The sequence below is a fragment of the Amorphotheca resinae genome (assembly GCF_003019875.1).
Source record: "Amorphotheca resinae ATCC 22711 unplaced genomic scaffold M430scaffold_3, whole genome shotgun sequence".
NCBI classification, from domain to species: Eukaryota; Fungi; Ascomycota; class Leotiomycetes; order Helotiales; family Amorphothecaceae; genus Amorphotheca; species Amorphotheca resinae.
Genome location: NW_020194473.1, coordinates 946691 through 969726, shown reverse-complemented (window position 1 = coordinate 969726; position 23036 = coordinate 946691). Strand labels below are relative to the sequence as shown.

The 23036-nt window shown below is 49.9% G+C and overlaps 9 protein-coding genes across 9 annotated transcripts; 5 read left to right on the top strand and 4 right to left on the bottom strand.

Annotated features, from left to right (window-relative positions):
* Positions 1-208: 208 nt before the first annotated feature.
* Positions 209-3311, top strand: M430DRAFT_33643 (hypothetical protein). The gene is made up of 2 exons (XM_024866406.1): positions 209-2041; positions 2092-3311. The coding sequence occupies exons 1-2, from the start codon at positions 257-259 to the stop codon at positions 3022-3024; spliced, it is 2718 nt and encodes a 905-aa protein (XP_024723063.1). The 5' UTR covers positions 209-256; the 3' UTR covers positions 3025-3311.
* A 1683-nt stretch (positions 3312-4994) lies between these two features.
* M430DRAFT_212119 (hypothetical protein) lies at positions 4995-6264 on the top strand. Its single transcript, XM_024864467.1, has one exon. It carries the CDS (start codon positions 5142-5144, stop codon positions 6117-6119), a length of 978 nt encoding a protein of 325 aa, XP_024723062.1. The 5' UTR covers positions 4995-5141; the 3' UTR covers positions 6120-6264.
* M430DRAFT_212120 (hypothetical protein) lies at positions 6265-7705 on the top strand. Its single transcript, XM_024864468.1, has 2 exons — positions 6265-6719; positions 6772-7705. Exons 1-2 carry the CDS (start codon positions 6409-6411, stop codon positions 7538-7540), a joined length of 1080 nt encoding a protein of 359 aa, XP_024723061.1. The 5' UTR covers positions 6265-6408; the 3' UTR covers positions 7541-7705.
* Positions 7706-8651: 946 nt separating this feature from the next.
* Positions 8652-10160, bottom strand: M430DRAFT_64691 (hypothetical protein). Its single transcript, XM_024869124.1, has 4 exons — positions 9997-10160; positions 9649-9944; positions 9280-9600; positions 8652-9231 (listed from the first exon to the last, which is right to left on the bottom strand). The coding sequence occupies exons 1-4, from the start codon at positions 10093-10095 to the stop codon at positions 8847-8849; spliced, it is 1101 nt and encodes a 366-aa protein (XP_024723060.1). The 5' UTR covers positions 10096-10160; the 3' UTR covers positions 8652-8846.
* A 197-nt stretch (positions 10161-10357) lies between these two features.
* M430DRAFT_56864 (hypothetical protein) lies at positions 10358-13368 on the bottom strand. The gene is made up of 2 exons (XM_024868644.1): positions 13317-13368; positions 10358-13255 (listed from the first exon to the last, which is right to left on the bottom strand). Exons 1-2 carry the CDS (start codon positions 13331-13333, stop codon positions 10387-10389), a joined length of 2886 nt encoding a protein of 961 aa, XP_024723059.1. The 5' UTR covers positions 13334-13368; the 3' UTR covers positions 10358-10386.
* A 146-nt stretch (positions 13369-13514) lies between these two features.
* Positions 13515-14774, top strand: M430DRAFT_135497 (hypothetical protein; the record flags this gene model as incomplete). The annotated part of the gene is made up of 6 exons (XM_024862408.1): positions 13515-13632; positions 13679-13920; positions 13977-14399; positions 14446-14546; positions 14594-14642; positions 14692-14774. Exons 1-6 carry the CDS (start codon positions 13571-13573, stop codon positions 14772-14774), a joined length of 960 nt encoding a protein of 319 aa, XP_024723058.1. The 5' UTR covers positions 13515-13570.
* Positions 14775-15608: 834 nt separating this feature from the next.
* On the top strand, positions 15609-19334 carry M430DRAFT_97175 (hypothetical protein; the record flags this gene model as incomplete). Its single annotated transcript, XM_024870012.1, has 2 exons — positions 15609-17151; positions 17206-19334. The coding sequence occupies 2 exons, from the start codon at positions 15609-15611 to the stop codon at positions 19332-19334; spliced, it is 3672 nt and encodes a 1223-aa protein (XP_024723057.1).
* An 826-nt stretch (positions 19335-20160) lies between these two features.
* M430DRAFT_212059 (hypothetical protein) lies at positions 20161-20840 on the bottom strand. The gene has a single exon (XM_024864464.1). It carries the CDS (start codon positions 20565-20567, stop codon positions 20226-20228), a length of 342 nt encoding a protein of 113 aa, XP_024723056.1. The 5' UTR covers positions 20568-20840; the 3' UTR covers positions 20161-20225.
* A 213-nt stretch (positions 20841-21053) lies between these two features.
* Positions 21054-22408, bottom strand: M430DRAFT_33638 (hypothetical protein). Its single transcript, XM_024866405.1, has 3 exons — positions 21849-22408; positions 21295-21761; positions 21054-21244 (listed from the first exon to the last, which is right to left on the bottom strand). Exons 1-3 carry the CDS (start codon positions 22367-22369, stop codon positions 21114-21116), a joined length of 1119 nt encoding a protein of 372 aa, XP_024723055.1. The 5' UTR covers positions 22370-22408; the 3' UTR covers positions 21054-21113.
* Positions 22409-23036: the final 628 nt, after the last annotated feature.

The window sequence follows — 23036 nt, the reverse complement described above, 5'->3', positions numbered from 1 at the left end:
ACAAGAGCAATCAGATCCCATTACAACGAGAAACTACTGACTAGAATAGCTAAGCAACCAGCGATACTCCAATAACCAACTTGATACTTTTCAACTGTAGAGTCGCGGGGTCGGCATACCTTATTTGGGGGATTAACCGATCATGTGATATCGTGATAAACATCAACTTCGTAGTCGCGACCTCAACTCCATTAGATCGAAGACGTGTCATGAATCAACAACACAGCGACGTTAGTCTGACGCTTTCTTCGACGAGATGTCGAAAGAAGAGTTGAACGAACGGAAGAAGCGCGTCTTCGACTGGGTCTTTGGACAATCAAAATCCCAGCCACGGACAACACCGGCACCACGCTTCATTCCTCCCAGCCAGAATTCTGGAGGTCCTCTTACGAACTTCACTCATGACCGCAATGAATCAAACCAACACATAGATCAAGTCCTTTGGGATCGATCATGGCGTACCGTCACAGAAAATTTGGCTCTCCCTGATTACCCGTCACATTTAGATCCAATTCAGTCATGGAACCCAGAGATGAAGACTGCCGGTGCAGGATTCAGCGAGGCTCTCCAAGATCTACTCAGTCCTCAAACTCGACTTCCCCGGGCCACTTATACAGAAGATATCATTGCGTGGTATACAAGTCAAGTTAGACATCACTTCATGCGTCAAGTACTTCCGATCTTACCTGAGTTGCAAGATGAAATTGCTCCGCAAGTGTTATACAAGACCATTACGATTCTCGAAACTGTTCACCGTCTCTACCTCAACAGATTGTCCATGATCCTTGAAGACGTAACATCTATGAGGCATCTTTCTTCGCCGAGAATCATGCGAAGGTTTCATCGAGATCTCCATGCTGTAATCAGCAACTTGGTCACGCCAAAGATAGCAGCCTCGCTACAGACCGTTTTGAAGTGGAACGTTTCTACGATTCTTGGACTTCCCTCGGAAAGAGACCAGAGAAAGCGTCAGATGTTTGTGCCGACTGCCGAGACCAGAACCACGGCGAGAGTCCGCGATGAATTGCTAAGGATGATCGAATCATTACGCAATGTTGGTTTAGCAGGGGAGAAATTTCAGATCATGTTTGCCGAGATCATGAATGATTTAATGACCGACTATGTCTTACTGGGCTGCGAAGGCATCTGGTCGGATCCCAGGGCTCAGAAACGTCGCAATGGCCGGCGCACGCCAGCTAGCACCAATGATAGACAAGAGTCGATCCTCCCACGAACTGCCCAACATGCCTCCCCGTCGAAGTGTGTTAGGGAACTATGTGAGTGGATTGAGAACAGATATGCTAAGCTTGTAGTTCAAGTATTCCAGGTTCTCGACGGGACCGAAGTGAAGCATGCCAAAGGACCATTGATACAAGTAGAGAAGTGGAAAGAGATAAGCATTGGTCATCTTGCTTCACTGCGAACTAATGAGTTATTCGATATTATTCTAAAATGGCCTCATAGCAGCGCAGCATTGGACGATCTCCGAACAGCCATCACCACACCTCAAAGACGATTGCAGCTTACGAACGTATTTGCTCAGACCTTGAACGAGAGACTCCTTCATCCTGGCGCATCAACGTTGCAAATCCTGCAGACCTACATCTCCATGATATCTTCGTTCCATGCCCTTGATCATTCGAAAGTTCTCCTGGATCGTGTTGCATATCCGCTACAGCTATATCTATGTTCGCGTGAAGATACTGTCCGAATTATCATCACTGGGCTGTTGTCAGACGCGGAAGATCTGCAGAGGAACCCAGTAGGGTCTGGAGGAGAGAAACTCGTCGAATTGGCGTCTTTGTTGAATGAGGATGAGGAACAGCTAGGGCAAAAAGCGAATGACGAGGAGCTAGACTGGCATGATCCAGATTGGTTGCCCGATCCTGTAGATGCTGGACCTGGATATAAGAGGTCGAAAAACGCAGATGTGATAGGGACATTGATCGGTGTCCTTGGTTCTCAAGATGTTTTCATCAAGGAATTTCAGAATATCATTGCGGAACACTTATTGAAGAATGATGGGGGCTTTGAAAGGGAGGCAAGTCAATACCAACCTGTTCGTCTTATCCAACCGCTAATCCATACCAGGTAAAAGTCCTAGAGTTGTTGAAAGCTAGATTCGGCGAAGCTCCCCTTCAGAGTTGCGAGGTCATGCTCAAGGATATCCAAGATTCTGGGAGAGTAGACACTGTCATCAGGAGAAATCAGAGACTTGATCCCAGTGATGAGGAAATCCGTATTGCCAATGCTAGCTTTGATCCACACGAGGGAGTCGGTCTCGTCCCAGAAGGCGTGCTGAAGCCGTCTTTGCACGCAAAGATTCTCTCTAGACTCTTCTGGCCACAACTCCATGATGAAAGCTACAGAGTCCCCGACAGCATCAGAAAGCTTCAGAAACGCTACGAAGACGGCTTTAGATCCCTCAAAGCTTCCCGAAAACTCACCTGGCTTCATGCCTTGGGCCAAGCCACTGTGGTACTCGAATTGACGGATCGCACGATCACCGAAGAGGTGCATACCTGGCAGGCCACTGTCATCTGGGCCTTCCAGAGTGACCAGCCGGACGACGCCCCCGTGCGCAAAAGCGTGCAGGAACTTACCGAGAAGCTAGAGATGGAAGAGGCACTTGTTCGCAGTGCTCTCAAGTTCTGGGCCAGTAAGCTGGTTCTCGAGGAGATTGAGAAAGACGTCTTCTCTGTCCTGGAGACCCTCAACCAAGAAGATCGTGCTCGATCGAATGCCCAGGTTACAGCAAGTACCGCAGCAGTACCAGATGACACTGCATTGGTGACGAACGATGGAATTACGCCGGAGAAGATGCAGATGTATTGGCAGTATATCCAGGGGATGCTGAAGAATTCATCGTCGCAGATGCCGCTGCAGCAGATCGCTATGATGCTAAAGATGCTGATCGCAGATGGGTTTCCCTACAGTAACGAGGAGTTGCAGGAGTTTCTCGGATGGAAGGTGGCGGCAGGCGAGCTGGAGTTTGTTGGCGGAAAGTACAAGCTGAAGAAGTGATGTGATGCATTGGGAGGGAATCGGATGGGGAGTTTCTGGCATCCCCGACTGGAGTGTCGGTCGGGATCTACTTTCAGCAGGCGTCTGTCGCTCGGGATTGAGAGCAACAGAGGCACAGGAGGCACGCATCAGATATGCCAAGCCCCATGTAGTAATTGCATCCTGGCGATGACCGACGGATAGGTAGCTCGCAAGGTAGCAGATAGGTAGCAGATAGGTAGTTTTTACACGGACGCCCGAAGCGTCATGAGTAATAATGATACCAGGTAGCGACCCGAATGCTGAAGCCGGTTAGAAACCCTCCATCACCGATCTGGTGTCAACCAACAAAGTCTCGACCTCCCCATCCCATCTATACTCGGTGATGTGTATATCCCACCTACAAAATCGTCACACAAGGGTTACCTTGCCTTCCCAACCTACCCTTTATTGTACGTACAAAAATCACACATCAATTACTCACCCATCAATCACTCATTCTCTCCCTCAAATCCAGACGTCCTATATCCACAGATCCAAACCCCGAAATCCCAAACCGAATATCTCCGAGAAAACTGAAGGCAGCAGGGCGTACTCGGTGTTGAGGTACAGGATCGCGCGCGCAGCCTTCTTGCTCGGGTTACTCGGTCGTGTTTCACGGCTGGTATTTAGGATTTCAGGTTTGTTTCATGAGAGAGATGGAGAATAGGGTGGATGGGTTATGTATGGGTGGATTGTTTGAAAGGGAGCTGTAAAGAAAGAGAGAGAAGAGTCGCTATGTAGCAGAGTTCCCTGAAGTAAGTAATAAGTATAAGTAATAAGTACTCGAAGCCTGCTCTCGAATTCCATCAGCAGCCAACAGGCGGCATCCACCTGCCTGACTCGCTGACGCCGGAAAAGCCATCATCGCTTACTCACGAAAGCGAGAGCGAGAGAGCAATGGTGGACGGTGCTGCTTGGGCTCGGAGGGAGGGCCTCGTTGTCCTTTAACTTGCTCGCTCTGCTGATAGAGTGAGAGAAGACGTGGTCTCCTGTCATCCCATCGGGACCTTGAGCCTTCTCCCGTCGAAGTTGTATGGTTCGGAATAGCGTTCCACGTAAGGAATGCGTAGGATGTAAAAGAACAGAAAAGATACGTGTTCTTTCAACAGAGCACGTCTACTGGGAGCGCTATAGAGTCCATGCTCCGCTCCGTAAGTAAGAGAATCAGCATCGAGTTGAGTTACGCTGTCCGAAGCAATGATTCGGGAGACGGTACAAAAAGGCGTCAGCGTAGTACCGTATCGATAAGGAGCGGAGCGTCACAGCTGATAACATCTCATATCGCACAGGCCCCGCTAGATGCACGGGGGTGGGGTAATAGCTGCACTCTGGGACCCGCCGCTATACCGCGATAGGATAGGTCGGGTCGGAGGGGCCCCTCGGATCCAGAGTGAGGGGGATTGCTCGCTGTAGAGGCCTGGCAAAGAGCTGGTCAAGCACGCTGAGACTGAAGAGACAAGGGAGAGGAGGAGAGAGGAATTGATGAATAGAGGGAGAAAGAGAGAAAGAAAGAATCATCAGGAAATAAAACAAGGGCAGAGAGAAAGAGCAAAGCAAAAAGGACAAACCCAAAGACCATCAATTCCAACGACGTTGACGCGTTTCAGCTCGGAACCCCTCATGCCACACACGTCTTTATTAGAAGCACACGTTTAGATGATGACCCAACCCAGCCTTGACTTGACTTGACTTGACTTGACCGGCTTTGACTTGATCTCGACGTGAACTCGATCTCGACCTTGACCTTGACCAACTTCCCCGATCTTACCTTACCTTGACGGTCGACCACTTTTCTAGTCATACCTAAGGTACTCAAACCCACTCAGTGCCGTCTACAAAACCCCCCCATCTGCCTCCCCGCCTCGATCCCTCTGCCTGCTTCTTCCACCGCTACCCCGACTTCCCATGTCAACGTCGTGAACTTCCACCCGCCAACCTTCTCCCCTCCGTCCATCAGGTTGGCCTGTCCCCCGGGCCACCCTCACATCTCAGCACCGTCTTCTTCCCACGGCCAGCCCGACGTCTTTTGACGAAGCGTCGAGGCTGCTACAACTCTCTCCTCGACGTGCTGCGAGGTTGAGGACCCGGGCGGGGCCATGGATCCGATGGACTACACCATGGATGAGGGGCAGAACGAGCAACCCCCGAATACCGCACCCAACTGCCAATACCACCCGCCGGATCAGTCGTCGAACCCAAACCTCTTCCCCCCTCCCTCTCGGGATGCACACCGTTACGATCCCGTCCACAACACGGACTCGTGGTACCAGCCCGAACGGAGCGGGGGCCAGAATCGACCTCAGTTTCCCGTCCCGCAAAACATCCCGCAGTGGAATCCAGGCTCGTATACCCACATTGATCCCTGGCAAGCCTTCGGTGGTGAAGCTCACGCAGGTGATCGAGGCTCCGGCTTGTCGGATTACGGTCCTCAGACGAGATTTATGGGCATCTCGCACTCGACATGGAACGGTATGCGGGGTTACGAGCCATTATCGTTTGGCTACACTTCTTACATGAATGCACCAAACGCAAATGCGGCGCCAGTTGACACCTCGAACGGGAGAAACGCTTCATCCGGTCTCATCTCTTCAGCTACTGCTTCTGCAATGCCCCAGCCAGATATCTCGGCTCTGCAGGCCGAATATGCTCGACGGGCAACTCGACCAGATCCATCCCCCTCTTCAAACACTTCTCCAGAGAATCATAATTATTCGCAGCGAGCGAGGGCCACGAGAACCGCACGAGAGGAAAGAGCAGCATTACAAGCATCTAACTTGTCACGATCTCTTGACTATCATCGTGCCTACGGAGCTCCAGACCTTTCCAATGTCAATCAACGGGACGCTACAGGTTGGGAATCCGATGATGACGATGATGCCGGCGCAGACCCCGAAGTGGCGAGCTATCGTCGTACTTCCCAACATCTATTTGACGATTATGACGATGAGAGGGCCTTGGCAGCTATGCGTGGAGCCCTTGCAGCTGGGAAAAAGATCCCCTCCAAGGAGGCCTTAGCTTCTCTGGAGAAACTGGCCATCAAGGATCTTAAGGAAGGTGATAAATGTAAGTGCTGATGCAAATCCCACAATTCTCTTATAGGCAATTTTGAACATGACCCCCTGGAGCCGCGTTCTCCCCTTCATCAAATACGATCTTTCGAGAGACAAGTGTAGTCTAGGTTCTAGCCAAGATTAATCTTCATGATGTATATCTTGATTCTGCAGATTGGTGTAGGGACGCCTACTGCCACTCTCTTGTTGTAAATCCGGATATAAGTCTCCACTGGACATAAAGCAGCCAAGCGGCTTGGGCTGGGTTGTCATGGTTTGTAGGGGCTCTCCGTGCTAACAGCCTTTAGCATGCATGATCTGCTACAACGAATTTGGCGTTGAGAATCTCGAAGGTGTTATTGAGCATCCAATTCGTTTGCCGAAATGCAAACACATCTTCGGGGAGAAGTGTATCAAGAAATGGTTCGAGGATTCTGATAGCTGTCCTTACTGTCGTGATAAGCTCCCGTCAGAACTGGCAATAAGGAAGAATATGGCATTCGAGAATTTACGTGCACACCGAGAACGTTTGGCTGCAATTACAACCCAGGCCCAGGCTTACCGCGCGCGACATGGGATCCCATCGCATTATCCGTCAATTGGCGAACTGTCTGTTCAGGAAAGGTAGGTCGATAATGTCAGATTTAACTGGTGATCGTTACTGATAAATATATAGAACCAGCTATGTGAGGCACAGCCAAGAAGAATACCACTATTTTATGAGAGGGAACCTAGCGTCCGAACCGTGGTCATACTCGACCTCAAACAGAGGAGGATCACAGAGAGACTCGCCAGATAGTCGAAGACGTCAAGCTCGAGGCCGAGCTGGATTGGGCCGTCCAACCTCCGTTGGTTCTTCTCGGTTTGTCGCAGCGATTACGAATCAGCAGAATACCTCTCAGAGAGCCCAACTTGCAAATTTCATGCCAAATACGCAGACTTCAGGCCCACCCCGCAGATCGGCCACCCCAGGCCTAGGTTTACAAAGCTCTGGTGGGGCACCACCATCGGGCATGGATGTAAATCTTCACAATCGTGCTTTAGGTATAACTTCTTCTTCGGAAGAGGCATCACCGTCAGTGGCTATAGGGTCTGGTGTGGCGTCAACTGCAAATCCACAGCACAATCATGGTCCTTACTCTGATCAGTCGGTTGATCAGTGGTCTGATCCATTTGGGCAACGACTAAATCGCAATACAGGGGCAAGCTTTCCATCCCTAGCTCGATATCGAACAACGGCGGATGACTTTGATGGTCGCGCTCTCTCGTTGGAGACAGGAACTCGGACACCTTACCATCACGATATGCAACGCCTCCCAGATATCTCAGCAACTAGTAATACACGATTGTCGATGGAAAATCTAAATCAGTCAGCAGGCCAAAATGGAAGTCTTCAGAATGGGACGGACAGAAGCTTGCAAAACAGATGGCCAAGACAATTCTAAATTAACTCCACGAAACAGCTTTACTATCTGCTTTTCTGCCTTCACTGTCTCCAGATCCATCAGAAAGTCGACCAGTAAGCCGAACCTCAAGATGACAGCATGATCAACAACAGGATCACACACACACACACATACACACATATCTGCATGCACTCTTCTCAACGAAATGAGCTATTCATCTTTGCGGCTATTCACAGCGAGCGAATTAGGGCGGGCACACGGCATGGCGTAAATGGGGGACTTAGGAATTGCGTATGGTTTCGCTCAGGGTTTGGCTCTCTTTTCTAATGAATACTCGCTGCGAAGAAAAGAAAAACACGCAAATCACATCATACAATGACTGCAGACACTGGATTGCCGTTGCAGCCATTCTTCATAATAAGTAGCCCTTCAGGAAGACAAACATAGAAAATGATAAATGTGCTAGCCACGATATTCTCGGTGTTTTTGCGGTGAGTCGTGAGGCATTATCTTCTTCTGTCTGTCTGGATCTTGTACGCTACGGATCCTGATATGTCTAAGTAAGAAACAGAATCCCCAGCAGAAGTCCATACCTAAGACCCATAATCCCATGATCCTTTCCCCTCTCTATACCCCCGAGGAGACAGACAGACAAACAACTAGATAGATAGACATATCATCGGCATCAGCACCCCCCCCTTCCTTCGGCCAAATATCCACCCTCTCTCTCTCTCAAAAGATAAGATAAAATCCTGATAATAAACCCCGGGAGAATTAAAATGGATAGGTACTGAACTGCTAAGAGACTGGATTTAGCTACTAGGATAGAGTGTGCTAATAATCGATTAATCAATAGGATGGAGATGTTTAGGGGGGTTATGGGTTTGGATTGGATTACTTAGTGAGGGCGAGTTGAGATGAGATGGTGTTCAAAATGAGTCGAGACTGGGATTAAGTTTGATTCTAGGATTAAGTGAGAGATGATAGGTAGGGTAGTGAAGGAATGTGCGGCTTGAATGAATAATGAAGTGAGGTTCTGAATTTTGGAGTTCTATTTAGTGAACCAAGTCGTAGAGATTATTGGAGATCATCATCGAATTCTTCACAAGAATAAATAAAGAAATGTTGAGATCCGGGGAGGAGCTTTCTTCTTGTGAATAATGCAAAAGAAGCGCTTAGGTATATTTGAACCCTTGATTTAGCAGAAGAGTTGATAAATACTCGTAAGGTAAACTTTCTCAGGTCCACATCAAGAATATATGTAGTCTACAAAGAAGGGGATGGCTGTCTGTCCTCGAAGAAGAAATCGCACTCTATTGCTTTCTTCTAAACATACCACCACTAACTACAGCCTAGGCTTATCCGTTGCAGCCGCTTTTGATTTCTGCACGTATTCCCACGCCAGTTTTCCCATTGGGTGTCTCTGCGTTGCGTTATCCTTTGCTTTCGCACTGCTCGCCTGCCGCACCGCATATCGTGCTGCGATACCTTGGTATATACAAGTTGCTCTGAAGAATCCAAAAGCCACTCCATAGGCCATGTCGGGACTGGGGTCCCATCCTGCTATCTCAGCGTACCATTTGAGGAGTTGCTGTTGGGTGGGTAAACCGGGAGTTTGTCCCTCCCTGAACTTCGGGAGATGTTTTACTTCGTTTCGGTCTTTTAGGGAGTATGGATTGAGGAGGTTGACGAGATCGGATAATGGATGGCCAATGGTGGACATCTCCCAACTAGATCGTATTTAGCAAATATTGGGGCAATGGGATTAAATATCTTACTCTAGAATTCCAATGACCCGTGGCTCGGTCTTGTGGTAGACCAAGTTGTCAATCTTATAATCGCCGTGGATAGGGGTGCCCCTATCCGTTGGCTGCAAATGTTTGTTCCTGAAGAAATCCAGCATTTCTTCAATATGGGGTATTTGTCCCACAGGTTCATTCGTCTCCACGTCCCGAGCCTCTGCTTGTGCTTTGCTGATTGTCGAGAAGGTTTTGATCTGGCGATCGTAGAAACCGGAAGGTCTACCAAAACCCTCAAGTCCGACGTCTTTCGGATTGATTCGGTGAAGTTTGGCTAGGGTTCTTATGGCATCGTGCCACCTATCACTATCTTAGCAGGCTTCCTCTAGGATACAGTTCAGTACTTACATTTCCGTCCTCTCAGCTGGAGTCACATCTGGCATGGTAGGATCTTCAATAATCCTCCCTTCCAAGAACTCCATAATATAGAAGGCAGTCCCGACGACCTTCTCATCTTCGCAAAGACAGTAAGTTTTCGGCACAGGCACGTTCGTCTTCTCCAAGGCGTGTATAACCTTGTATTCTCTCTCGACTTGGTGCGCAGTCTTCGAGAGCAGTTTTCCGGGAGGTTTCTTGCGCATAACGTATTTCACTCCATTGCTCCCCGTTATCTGATATGTGGGATTCGACTGGCCAAATCCGAACTACAGATTCAGTCAGATCTGATCACTGTATATAATGCGGGGGATGCGGGACCTGTTTAAGATCGATTGGCACTTGGATTTCTGGGACATGCTCGGAGATGTATCGCTCCAGCGACTGAATATCGATCGGTTGTCTCACGGCACCGGCCATTGCAAAGTTTGCAGGATTATTGGGAACGAAGGGCTAGAGGAAGACAAAGGAACGGTCATCTCAAATAGAGAGCGGTGGTATTGCTCTTGATCCCCGAATAGCCTCGGCCGCGGTAAGTGCTTGACGCTAAATCTGCACCCGCCGCGGGGAAGCAGCCTTACCAATATTGGAAATGGCTTCCGTGGATTGGATATATAGGTTACTTTCAATGATAGGAATTTGGTCGGAGATATAATTCCGCCCTCTCATAAGATTACTTCATGAACCTGGATATATTCCTTTTTAGTTTACCTATGCTACATGAACAAAACCACGCTTTTTTGGCCCTTTCTCATCTACATCCCAGGTATCTTCGTCTACAAAATCCTTCGCCTGATTGTCTTTGACTCTGGCACTGACGACCCGCAAGGCTGCGAGATTAAAGCCTATCTCCTTCTTCTGATTGTCCAGAGCCTTGCGTAAGTTGACTCTAATTCCGTCCAGCATCGACCGCATAGTCTTGCTAGCCACAATCTGGCGATGGTGGATCTTGAGCATAAAGTTCAAGATGCGGAAGGTCAAGGGAACATTCATGGATCTCGTTAGGAAGATGTTAAGGAACGTAAACAAAGATGGCACCATTGAGAATGGAAGCACAAGCAATGCGTCTTGAAGAGCGGCCGCTTGAATCTTCTGCAGGACGCTTAAGACGTGTTCTTCGGCGCTGATACCTCCCAATGCCATATAGAGCGGGTTTCGAGGCGGTGGGGCGGTGTTGGGTTGCGCAGCTTTTGCTGCTTCCCACTCCTTCATCAGTTCCAAGTCGGCCATTCCAAGCTCCAGAGCTTCAACTATTTTCTCTCCAGCCATTATGGTTTCCACCGTCTGCTTGCCGGGGGCCCCAACCTCCTCGTCCTTGTTTTCTTCTTGCTGCTCAAGTGATGTCATCATCGTGCTTTCGTACAGTTCCTCCATCTCTTTCTCCCTCTCTTCTTCTAGGAATATCTGTTCATCTGTCTGTTCCCAAACCCGTATGCTTTTGTCGTGACTAGCGCTCACCAAGAAGTTCCCGGCTCGACTTACAGCCAGAGCCCAAACCTCATCATGGTGTCCATCCAATCTCTGGATCTGCTCAAACTTGTCACCGTCCCAATATTTGATCATTCGGTCTTTACTGCTGCTAAAGAAGTGGTGACCATTGCCATCCTGGTTGTGAGGCACGAAGGCAACTTGAAGTATACTGTCTTGATGACCAAAGAATGCTTTGTGGCAATCTCCAAAATCGAGACCCCAAAGCCGTATGTTCTTGTCAGCAGAACAAGTAACAATAAGCTTGCTATCGAATGATATATCCATGTTCAAAACAGGTAACTTATGGCCGTACAGATTCAAGAAGAGTTTAAGCGAATCGACGAAGAACACCTTCACGGTGTTATCTAGTAAAGCAACGGCCAGTAGACGGGCATCTGGAGAGAATCGAACGCTCAGGATGTCATCAGAGACTTTCAGTGTTCGTGTATGAGCAAGTTTTAACCGCGGCGTGGTGCGTTTCGTCCCAGGGATTTCTTCTTGAACAACTTCAAAATTCCAAAACTTGGCTGACTTGTCTGCGCTCCCCGAAATGACAGACCGTCCATCTGGATGCACTTGTAATGTCCATATGGCACCTTCATGTGCCTTCACCGTATCGAGCATAACAGCGGAAGCCACATCAAACAATTCTAACTCTCCAGTCTTCGTACCAACAACCACAATTTTGTCACCAGGTAAGAAGGAGCAGCACAAGGCATAGCCACATTCGAAGGTCCGAATACAGCTCCTTGTTCGCACGTTCCAGATCTTCAGGCTGCCATTAGATGCAGATGCAAGCATCCTGTCGTCAGAGCTGAGTGCAAGAGATCTCACATCAGCTCTGTGACCTGGTAACTCCACCGAAAGAGGTCGCGAGTAATCCGGCAACTCGTCGCTCTTTGTCTTCTTGGACTTATCCTTTGTCGCGGCTTTGTAGACTTCCAGCTGATTGTTGGTGGTTGCCACGAGGAACTGAATATGCTTCGATTCCTTGCTCCGTATCCAGTCCAGTGATCGAACTTTACCGCTGGTCCTGACTATCACGTGTGGAACAAAAAAGTCCGTAATCTCAGCACTCGAGATATCCTCAGCCTTTTCATCCAATTCTGCCGTATCTGCGTCCACTCCCTTGCCTTCTGAGACCTGCTTTTCCCTTCTCCTCTTACGTTTCCGCGCCAAACTCTTTTTTACTTCATCCTCTGATCTGATTCTCCAAATTTCAACTGCCTTTGCTGATCCATGGACAGCAAAATAATCCAGCCGCGGGTGAAAGCTGACTTCAAGGGCCTTGTCTTTATTCTGACGTTGGAGTAGCCCTCTGTCATGAAGATACCGACTTTCGACATCGTCATTCACTCGTTTCGAGAATTTGTAAAGACCAGTAATATCGATAGACCATACTTTCATCTCACCATCGTTCCCAGCTGTGATACAACCACTGCCATCAGGTGCCACTCCAAGCGACCAACATTCTCCATTTGTCTGGGCGACATGGGTCTCGATGCAATGATTTGATGCTAAATCCCAAAGTTTGATCATAGCATCCTTGCCGGTGGTCAGGAGAAACCCTTCGGAATTTGCAGCATCGTCAGCGGTAAGTATTTGTTCTCCATCCTCCCCAAACTCCTCGGGTGCATCTGGTTCCAAGAATTGCAATCCAGTAATCTGGTCTTTATGTCCCCTCAATCTAACCTTGCCCTCCTCCTCAATAAGATTCCATAATATCAAGTCGGTATCCTTCGATCCACTGGCCAGTCGGACGCCAGATTTGTCGAAAGCAAGAGCAGTAACCGCTGATTTGTGGCCATTAAACTTTAGAATGACTGTTGAGATCTTGGAATCCCACAATCTAATGCTGCCATCTTCGTATCCTACAGCGAATATGTCTTGATCCGTCTTACTTTGCGCAATGGCCGTGACTTGTGATTTGCAGGTTTTATCGACCCAGCGACTCAGAAGTTCACCCTTCTTGATGTCCCAGCATAGAACTTCTTCGTTGGCGGCAGCGACAGCTCGTCCGGACCCAGTGGTTGAGCTCGCAGTTGGGCACCAAACTACGTTGGATGTGCTTGAAGTGACGAGGCCGAAGGTTTTCGATTGTTCAAACTTCCTGGCGCATCGAGAGAGATTAGTACATTGAAGTATGCAAGCCATCAGCAGAGCCAACTCACAAGTATGATTTGACCATCTTTACATGCTGGCTCGTCTTAACGTCTGAATTCTCTGAACTTTTTCTGTTTCTCGCGCGATGAATTTATTTTTCTCTCCTGCGATAAGCGTATCGTACTTTGCCTATCCCATAACTGGACTAGTCAGTTTGGCCCCACACTCGTCAGCTTGCGACTGCAACTTAGGTACACATTGAGGACCGCAACGGAGACAAGCCTTGGAACAAGCACGACATCAGGCGGAGACGCATTCCAAGATGCTTCTTCTCGACTATCAGAATGTGCTGATCCAGTCAGTGCTCACAGAGCGGTTTTCAGGGTACGTGAGACTCAATCGCCCACAAATCCCTGCTAATGATATTCAGTGCACCACCGGTCAACATCGATCAGACGGTGTCTGATTTCGATGGTGTTACCTTCCATATCTCGACCCCCGAATCTAAGTCTAAGATTCTTGTCTCTATCCAAGTTAAATGCTTTAATGAGCTTGTGAGGTATGGTGCACAACAGGTTCTTGAACGCGAATACGGCCCGTACATCGTTGCGCCTGAGAGTGGGTACAACTTCTCAGTGCAGGTTGACCTTGATAGTCTGCCGGAAGATAAAGGTAAGGAATGCTAGGGATGCATGCTAAATCCAAGTTGACATTATGTCTTTACTTAGAAGCTCGAGATGACCTGATCCGAAGGATTTCTCTGTTGAAACGAAATGCGATGGCAGCACCGTTTGAAAACGCATTTGACGAACACCATAAATTACAGGAAGAAGCGTCCAAATTTACATCAGAAGAGGCTCCACAAGGTGTTCGGGAAGGAGGCGAGGTCAAGGCTATCCATTACCGGGATGAGGAGGCAATCTACATCAAGGCCAGCCATGACAGAGTGACGGTGATATTCAGCACCATCTTTCGAGAAGAAACAGACAGGATCTTCGGAAAGGTCTTTATTCAGGAGTTTGTTGATGCGCGGAGAAGAGCTATCCAAAATGCTCCTCAAGTGTTATTCAGGACAGACCCCCCTCTCGAGCTCCACGGCGTGCCTGGCGTGAAGGATTCCGGAAACGGAGAGATCGGCTACGTTACCTTTGGTATGTGTTGCGTCTATATTCGGTAATTCTGTCTGACTGTCTATAGTCCTCTTCCCTCGACACTTGACCCGCCAGCGACGAGATGAGGTTATCTCTCACATTCAAACCTTCCGTGACTACTTCCATTACCATATCAAGGCTTCTAAGGTAGGTTTTTTGTACTCTTAATATGTATCTCCAGCTAACAGCTCTAGGCATATATCCATTCCAGGATGCGCAGACGTACTGCGGATTTTCTGCAAGGTAGGCTTTGCCCAGGATGTCATTTCAGACACGTCGCTAATTCAAATAGTACTTCGAAGAGCACGTCCAGAAAACGAGGAAAAGGAGAGAAAGACAGCAAGCGGGCGTACTTTCAAGGTTCAAGGAAGTTGAGGGAATTGAGTGGCTGTTGATAAACATTAGATATCAAAATACGGCGGTAACACCATCCTTCACGTGTCATCAAGTGTGCCATTGGTTTCATAAGTCCTTAAATATGGCTTTGAACTCCATGATATCAAGGAGATATTGCTCAGTCGCCCCAATCACAGCATGAAACATATTATTATCAGCCAATTTGACCCCCGCTTCCGCCCGGGTACCAGCCAGTGTAGGATTCTGCGCTGCTGTTGGGTAGTTGCAAATCTCGTCACCAAATTGTCACCACGAGTAGACGGAAATGCCATAATACCTACTTTGCAGGATGTATTTTTTTCTTGTCACCTACAATATTCTGCACTGTCTGTAGTCTTGCCTCTCCACTTGTGAAACTTCATTCATGGGTGAGGGGTTTTGCCGGAACTCTACTGATCTGAGACCGGAAGCTCTACTGACTCTGCTTTTGTAGGTGACCGGACGAAACGATGTGGAGCTAATTATTTGGAGGAGATGATAATATGAAAGTAGAATGTACATAGAAAAAATGTAAACGTCTGGCATATCAGGCGCAGAAATAAGGGCTGGAATACAACGGATAAATTAGGCCAATCCTTTACGCTTTACATGACGAAGTATCTAAATAGAACATCCTTTCTTCATATGTTTATTATCAGTACCTGAGGGTCCTTACCTGTAGGACTTCTACGCACTCTTGATATGGCACGTGATGCGGCGTTGGCGACTTTCCTTAATTAGACTAGTCTGATTTTTCCAAAATCAAATGGGCTGACGATTATCAACTTCCATCCATCTCCAAGCGCGACAACCTCATACCGTGCGACAGGAACGATGTCCGACGCAGAATTTGAGACGATCAGGAAGCTCCAGGCCGAGCGGAATGCCGCTTCTGCTGGTAAGAAGGGGTCAAAGACGTTTGATCCATCAAATCAGCGAACTGATGTCTCCACCAAGGCTTCCCTGACCGAAAGCTTCGACACCACCCTCTACGATCGCGATGGCGTTGATAAGTTTGCCGGCTATAACACGTCTATAGCCGTAACAGGCGAAGATGACGATGAGATGGAGGAGGCCGATACCAGCCGGCGGCTCGTCGGCCAGTACACGGCCACGAAAGAGCAGATGAACGAGTTCGCCCGCGGCAACGGAGTCGAAGAAGAGGACATCCTCTTAGGCCGAGAGAAGAGTGCGCGAATTGCTGACCGGGAGACTGATTACCAGAAGCGCCGATTGGATCGTGTTTTGACGCCCACGCGAGCTGACCCTTTCGCGGCGAACAGACAAGCGGGGGCGGCGGAAGATGGCGAGAGCTACAGAGATATCATGGCTCGGAGGGAACTTGAAAGGGAGGAGCAACGAGTTAAGAGGGCTATCGAAGAGAAGGCGGCAAATGGCGAGGTTGTTCATCACCAAGCTACGCTGGCCAAGGATGGTAGTCGCTCACCTAGCGATAAGGAGAACAAGGATGCTGGCTCAACTGAAGTTGTTACTGCTGGACGCAAAAGAAAGCAACGATGGGATGTTGGATCAGAATCCACTGGTGATGCTACTGCAGTCCAGCCCGCAGAAACAAAAGTTAAACGGTCGAGATGGGACCAGACACCCGCCATAGGAGGTGCCGTTGTCGAAGAGACACCACGGCGGCGGTCAAGATGGGATCAGGCCCCAGCGGCAACCCCCATTGGCAATCAAGGATTAGTTACGCCTATGCACCCTTCACAAATGGGTGGTCCCGTTATGCCAACAACATTTGGTACTGACATCTCTATGAGGAACGCCCCGTTATCTGACGAGGAACTTGATATGATGCTACCATCAGAAGGCTACAAGATTCTCGAACCACCGCCTGGATATGCCCCTATTAGAGCAATCTCGCAAAAGATTATGGCTACTCCCGTCCCTTCGGGGGGCTTTATGATGCAAGAACCGGAAAGTGGCAGAGCGCTGGGTAAGCAGCTTCCAACCGAGATTCCTGGGGTAGGGGATCTTCAATTCTTCAAGGCCGAGGACATGGCATATTTTGGGAAGCTCACCGATGGAGCCGACGAGAACACTATGACTGTGGAGGAACTGAAAGAACGGAAGATCATGCGGTTGCTGTTGAAAGTCAAGAACGGAACTCCACCTATGCGAAAGACTGCCTTGCGTCAACTCACAGACAATGCTCGGCAATTTGGCGCTGGCCCTCTCTTCAACCAGATTCTACCGCTTTTGATGGAAAAGACACTGGAAGATCAGGAACGACATTTACTAGTCAAAGTCATCGATCGTGTCCTATACAAGCTTGATGACCTTGTCAGGCCATACGTTCACAAGATATTGGTCGTTATCGAACCATTGCTCATCGATCAAGACTACTATGCAAGAGTGGAAGGTCAGTTCGCCCTGAACAAGTTTAAGAAATGATGTCGCTAACACGCATAATTAGGTCGAGAAATTATCTCCAATCTTAGTAAGGCAGCTGGACTTGCTCACATGATCAGTACCATGCGTCCAGATATCGATCACGTCGATGAGTATGTTCGAAACACAACTGCGAGAGCGTTCGCCGTCGTGGCCTCCGCGCTGGGAATCCCCGCGCTGCTACCGTTCTTGCGTGCAGTGTGTCGGAGCAAAAAGTCTTGGCAGGCACGGCACACTGGCGTTAAGATAGTTCAGCAGATACCAATTCTAATGGGTTGCGCAGTCTTGCCCCATTTGAAGGGTCTGGTGGATTGCATCGGTGGCAATTTGAATGATGATCAGACAAAGGTCCGAACCGTTACTAGTTTGGCTATTGCGGCCTTGGCCGAAGCAGCAAACCCGTACGGCATTGAAAGTTTCGACGACATCCTGAACCCTCTATGGACTGGCGCTCGCAAGCAACGTGGCAAGGGTCTTGCGGGTTTCCTCAAGGCCGTTGGATACATCATCCCGTTGATGGACGAAGAGTATGCCAACTACTACACCAGCCAGATTATGGAGATTCTCTTGAGAGAGTTCTCTTCGCCTGATGAGGAAATGAAGAAGGTTGTGCTCAAGGTGATCTCCCAGTGTGCTGGGACAGATGGCGTAACGGCAGGATATCTCAAGGAACATGTCCTGGATGAATTCTTCAAGAGTTTCTGGGTTCGGCGGATGGCCTTGGACAAGCGCAACTACCGACAAGTAGTTGAGACCACTGTCGATCTTGGACAGAAAGTTGGAGTTGGTGAGATTGTGGAAAGAATTGTCAACAACCTCAAAGACGAGAGCGAGGCTTACCGGAAGATGACTGTCGAGACAGTAGAGAAAGTTATAGCCAGCCTAGGTGCAGCAGATATCGGTGAGCGGCTGGAGGAACGATTGATTGATGGTATCCTTCACTCGTTCCAGGAACAGAGTGTGGAGGATATTGTTATGCTGAATGGGTTTGGTACCGTTGTCAATGCTCTCGGTACCCGGTGCAAGCCTTACCTCCCCCAGATCGTCAGTACCATCCTCTGGCGTCTGAACAACAAATCTGCGACCGTCCGGCAGCAAGCGGCCGATCTGATTTCGCGTATCGCGATGGTCATGAAGCAGTGTGGTGAGGATGCACTGATGGGCAAGCTTGGTATCGTCCTATATGAATATCTCGGAGAGGAATACCCTGAAGTCCTCGGGTCCATTCTTGGTGCTCTCCGATCTATCGTCACAGTCGTCGGTATCAGCCAGATGCAACCCCCCATCAGGGATCTGCTTCCCAGACTCACACCAATCTTACGTAACCGTCACGAGAAGGTGCAAGAGAACACCATCGACCTGGTTGGACGTATCGCAGATCGTGGCCCTGAGAGTGTGAACGCTAGAGAGTGGATGAGAATCTGTTTTGAGCTTCTGGACATGCTCAAGGCGCATAAGAAGGGTATCCGACGAGCTGCTAACAACACATTTGGTTTCATCGCCAAGGCTATCGGACCACAGGATGTTCTTGCAACTCTCCTTAACAACCTCCGGGTGCAGGAACGTCAATCCCGAGTCTGTACAGCCGTTGCTATTGGTATCGTTGCTGAGACGTGTGCCCCGTTCACCGTCCTCCCTGCGCTGATGAATGAATACCGTGTTCCGGAACTCAACGTCCAGAACGGTGTCCTCAAATCACTATCCTTCCTGTTCGAGTACATTGGTGAGATGGCCAAGGATTACGTATACGCCGTCACACCGCTGCTGGAAGACGCGCTGATCGACAGGGACCAAGTGCACCGGCAGACGGCAGCTTCGGTTGTCAAGCACGTGGCCCTGGGTGTCGTCGGTCTTGGCTGCGAGGACGCCATGGTCCATCTCCTCAACCTGCTCTGCCCCAATCTCTTCGAGACCAGCCCGCACGTCATCGACCGCATCGTCGAGGCCATCGATGCCATCCGCATGGCCATCGGCCCGGGCCTGACGCTGCAGTATATCTGGGCCGGGCTCTTCCACCCAGCGCGCAAGGTGCGGCAGCCATACTGGACCCTCTACAATTGCACGTACGTCCAATGCGCGGACAGCATGGTGCCATATTATCTGAACCTGGATGATGAGAAGATGGACAGGCCCGAGTTAGCGATTGTGATTTAGGTGATTGATTTAGGTGGACTGGGATAGGATGGGATGGGATGGGATAGCGGGCGTTCTTGCGTTTGCTTGCATTGTACAGTAGGTAGATAATGGAATGTAAAGGATTCTATGAAATATAATAGCGTGTGAGTAATGCTTTTCTTGAATGGGTAGGTCTTGTTTGTTTGGCTTGGCTTGTCACTCGAGAGTAGTTGTGTGTATATGTACTATTGATGAGTATCATCCACCCTCCCCTGTTCCTTTATCCGTCCGAGTAGAAGTCTCACCTCCCCTCCCTATTCCTTGACTTCTTAAAAGGTCAGTACTTGAAGGCGTGTCTTCTGTAGAGCTGAAGAAAGATTCTTTCCTTCTTTCCTTCTTTCCTTCTTTCCTTCTTTCCTTCTTTCCTTCTTTCCTTCTTTCCTTCTTTCCTTCTTTCCTTTCTTTCCTTCTTTCCTTTCTTTTCGGACCATGGAGTTGAGTTGAGTGAGTAATATCCTAACACCTAGGTAGGTAACTACTATGTAGGGTATGTTTGATAGTAGATAGGTAGAGTAGAGCAGGTAGAGGAGGTAGGTAGGGGTAGGGTAGGGGAGGGGAGGAGGGGTGTATAGGGTATAGGGTGGATGTTTGATGATTTGATGAAGTGTTAGGTAGGTACCTTCAAAATGATGACACAAGATGAATAACAAACAACTTCAACCCCTGCCCTCCCCTTAACACATTACATACCAAGATGAACACTTTCATCTATTTATCCATGCATCCCCCACTCTCAAAAAGCCCATCTCCTTCCATCCATCCATTCACCCATCGATTCACCAAACACAGAACGAAGAGAAGAAGGACCCGGGTTTCGAAGTTTCGTATTATGTATATATAGGTATATATGTATAGGGGTATGTATAATATCTATCTTAGTAGAGACCGACCTTCTTCCTTCCTTCCTTCCATCCATCCATCCATCCTTCCTTCCTTCCTTTCTTCTTCTTTTTTTTCTTGCTCCTTCTGAAATAGCAAGCTGCCTGCCTGCCTGCCTGCCTGCCTCTCCTCACACCACGCGCGAGGGGGAGGCTCTGGGGGGTATATAATGACCTGGTAACGAAGGGAGGAGAAACCAAGGGATATAAAAAAAAACGCAGTGAACATGATGGAAAGAGCAGAACAACGCAGACTAATAGTACAAACGAGTAAAGGATCCCTTCCCGTCATCAAAAAGAAAAAAAAGGGAAAAATAAAAACCAATGCAACCATTCAAAATCCAATGCAGCCTTCTTGATGTCGCTCTCGCGCAGCTGCCAGATCAATGGCGCGCGCGACTGCATCCGCATTCCCCTCCCAACGCCGTGAAAGATCAAAAGTCGGACCAGATAGATAAGACGCGTATTGAACACTCGCGGAGCGTTCTTGCTTTCCCCATCCCATACATGAAGCCCTCGGGCGAGAGGGAGGTATTAGAAAGGAATATATATCATCTAGAAACCCGAAACCCTTCGTATCGGCGGCCACCCCCAGCCAGACAGGGGCCAGGCCGCGCAGTGGATATCAACATGCAAAAGGGGATATCGCGGACATAAAAATCGAACCCAGACAACAAGACCAAGAAATCAAATCATGACAAGGGGGCTGATGATGGAGCCCCTGGCGAAAAGGTCTCGATAATAAGGCCTCGGTAAGAGAGGCATCGAAAAAAAGGCCAACAGGCCAACCCCGAGCTTTTGACCGGCTCTCACGGCCGTGAAAAATGGCGAGAATATCGACAGTGCGTAGTGGTGTTCGTGATTTTCATATACGGTAGGACTACTCGTCCGACTGATGCTCCTCTGACCCGGCTTCGGATCGCGCCTCGCCCTTGTGCACCTTTCGGTGTCTCCGCAGGTTTGACACGACTGAGAAGTGCCGGCCGCAGCCTTCGACCTCGCAGGAGAATGCTGCTCTGAATTAGCCGTGTTTCGGGGGGAACCGGACCCAAGGGACTCACGCTTCTCGCCGGTGTGACTGTACATGTGCGTCTGGAGCGAGCTGGGGCGGGTGAACCGCTTGTCGCACACCTTGCACTTGTGCTTCTTCTGCGTACTCGAGAAGACTTTGGAGCTGAACTGTCCCATCATCGACTGGGGCGCCGGGGGGATGCCCCCGCTCAGCAGCCCCGATGGCCGCGGCAGCGTCCGCGATGAAACTGACTCGATGTCAGAGCCCGTATTCGAGTAGTCGCTCACAGAGGAGTCGACGGAGCCACCAAAGTAGGATGGGTAGGTACCAGATGAGGAGATGGAGGAGTTTGTAGAGTGCGCCGGGGGGAAGCCATAGGAATCACCCGACCCCCTCCCGACACGCCCTTGCGCCCCGTAGATGTTGCGCGGGGTGGTGTTCTGGCTCATGGCGATCATGCCCCGACTGGCATCGATCGCGTCGCCGAAGCTTCGGGTCGACTCGTTCTGGAGTCCCCTGCCATGCAAGTCAATAAGGGAGTTCTGGCGCTGCGAGCGCTGTGCGCCGGCGGATGGATCGAGGGAGGAGGTTGAGGGGACTGACGGTTGTGACAGCCGTCGTGCATCCTGCTGCTGCTGGATCGCATACGTCGAGCGGACGGGTGCGGGGGCGTAGCCTATGGGGTCATAGGGGGCCGTGGTCGGGGGGTAGTTGGCGTGCACCGGCGACGGGGCGCTCGAGTATGCGGCCTCGTTTCCATAGCCTGGGGGCATCGGCCGGTTCGCGTTCAACAGATCTTGGGGAGTGGTGAGCACAGGGTGCGGAGCATACGCATCCGTCGAGAGAGGGCTACCTGCTGATGCCGCGGGGATTGGGACGTTGGCATACGACCCAACGCCGCTGTGCATGCGCGGCGGCTGCTGATGCTGTTGTTGGTGTTGTTGCTGCTGCTGCTGCTGCTTCGCGATGCTGTCGAGGTTGAGGTTGTGTGAGGAGGCATAGAGGCTGTGGCTCTGCGACGGCGCTGACGACGAGGTCCATGGATTGGTGAACTGAGGGCTGCTCGTGTAGGGCATGTGGTCGAAATTCATGCCGCCGAAGCGTTGTTGGTTGTCGATGGCCATTGTCATCTTTGAGAGCGACGGGGAGGAGGTATCAAGGTGAAGAGTGGTAGTGTTGTATCAAAGGATAGATCAGATGCGTTGGAGTTGATACAACAGAGACTCGTGGGCCCGAGTAGAAGGATCGTAGTTTCAGAGAGGACGCGGATCAGATGCAGGATCCCGTAGAGAAGGTCGTGCCAGTACTACTGTCGACCGGGTGGGATATGCTTTGCAGGCAGTCGAAGAGACGATCCGTCAGGTATATCTGGACGAGTGACGGCGGGATCGTCGTTCTTATGTGCTGCTGGGTGGAAAAAAACACGGAGGCAAGAGATCCAGGAACCTGGTTGGTCGCCCGACGTAGCTTGAGCAGGCGTTCAGTGACGGACGAGTGCTTCGGCTGATAGGAGAGGTGGAGGGGATAGCGTGGGAGCCGAGGGCGGGTTTTGGGTTTGTCGGGGGGGGGGGAGAGTTGGTTTTGGTAGGGGGGGAGGATTGATGCCTTAGATGCCTTGAGAGCCGGGGGGTGTGTGCCTGGGGCGTGCCTTTTTTTGGAGATGCCTTGGATGGCCTGAGGTGTCAAGACCGGGGTGCTGGTGGTTGGGACCGGGACTGCGAGTGGGGACTGATGGTGGCCTGACAGGGCCTGACTGGGCCTGACTGGGACTGACTGGCCCACGACCGGGAT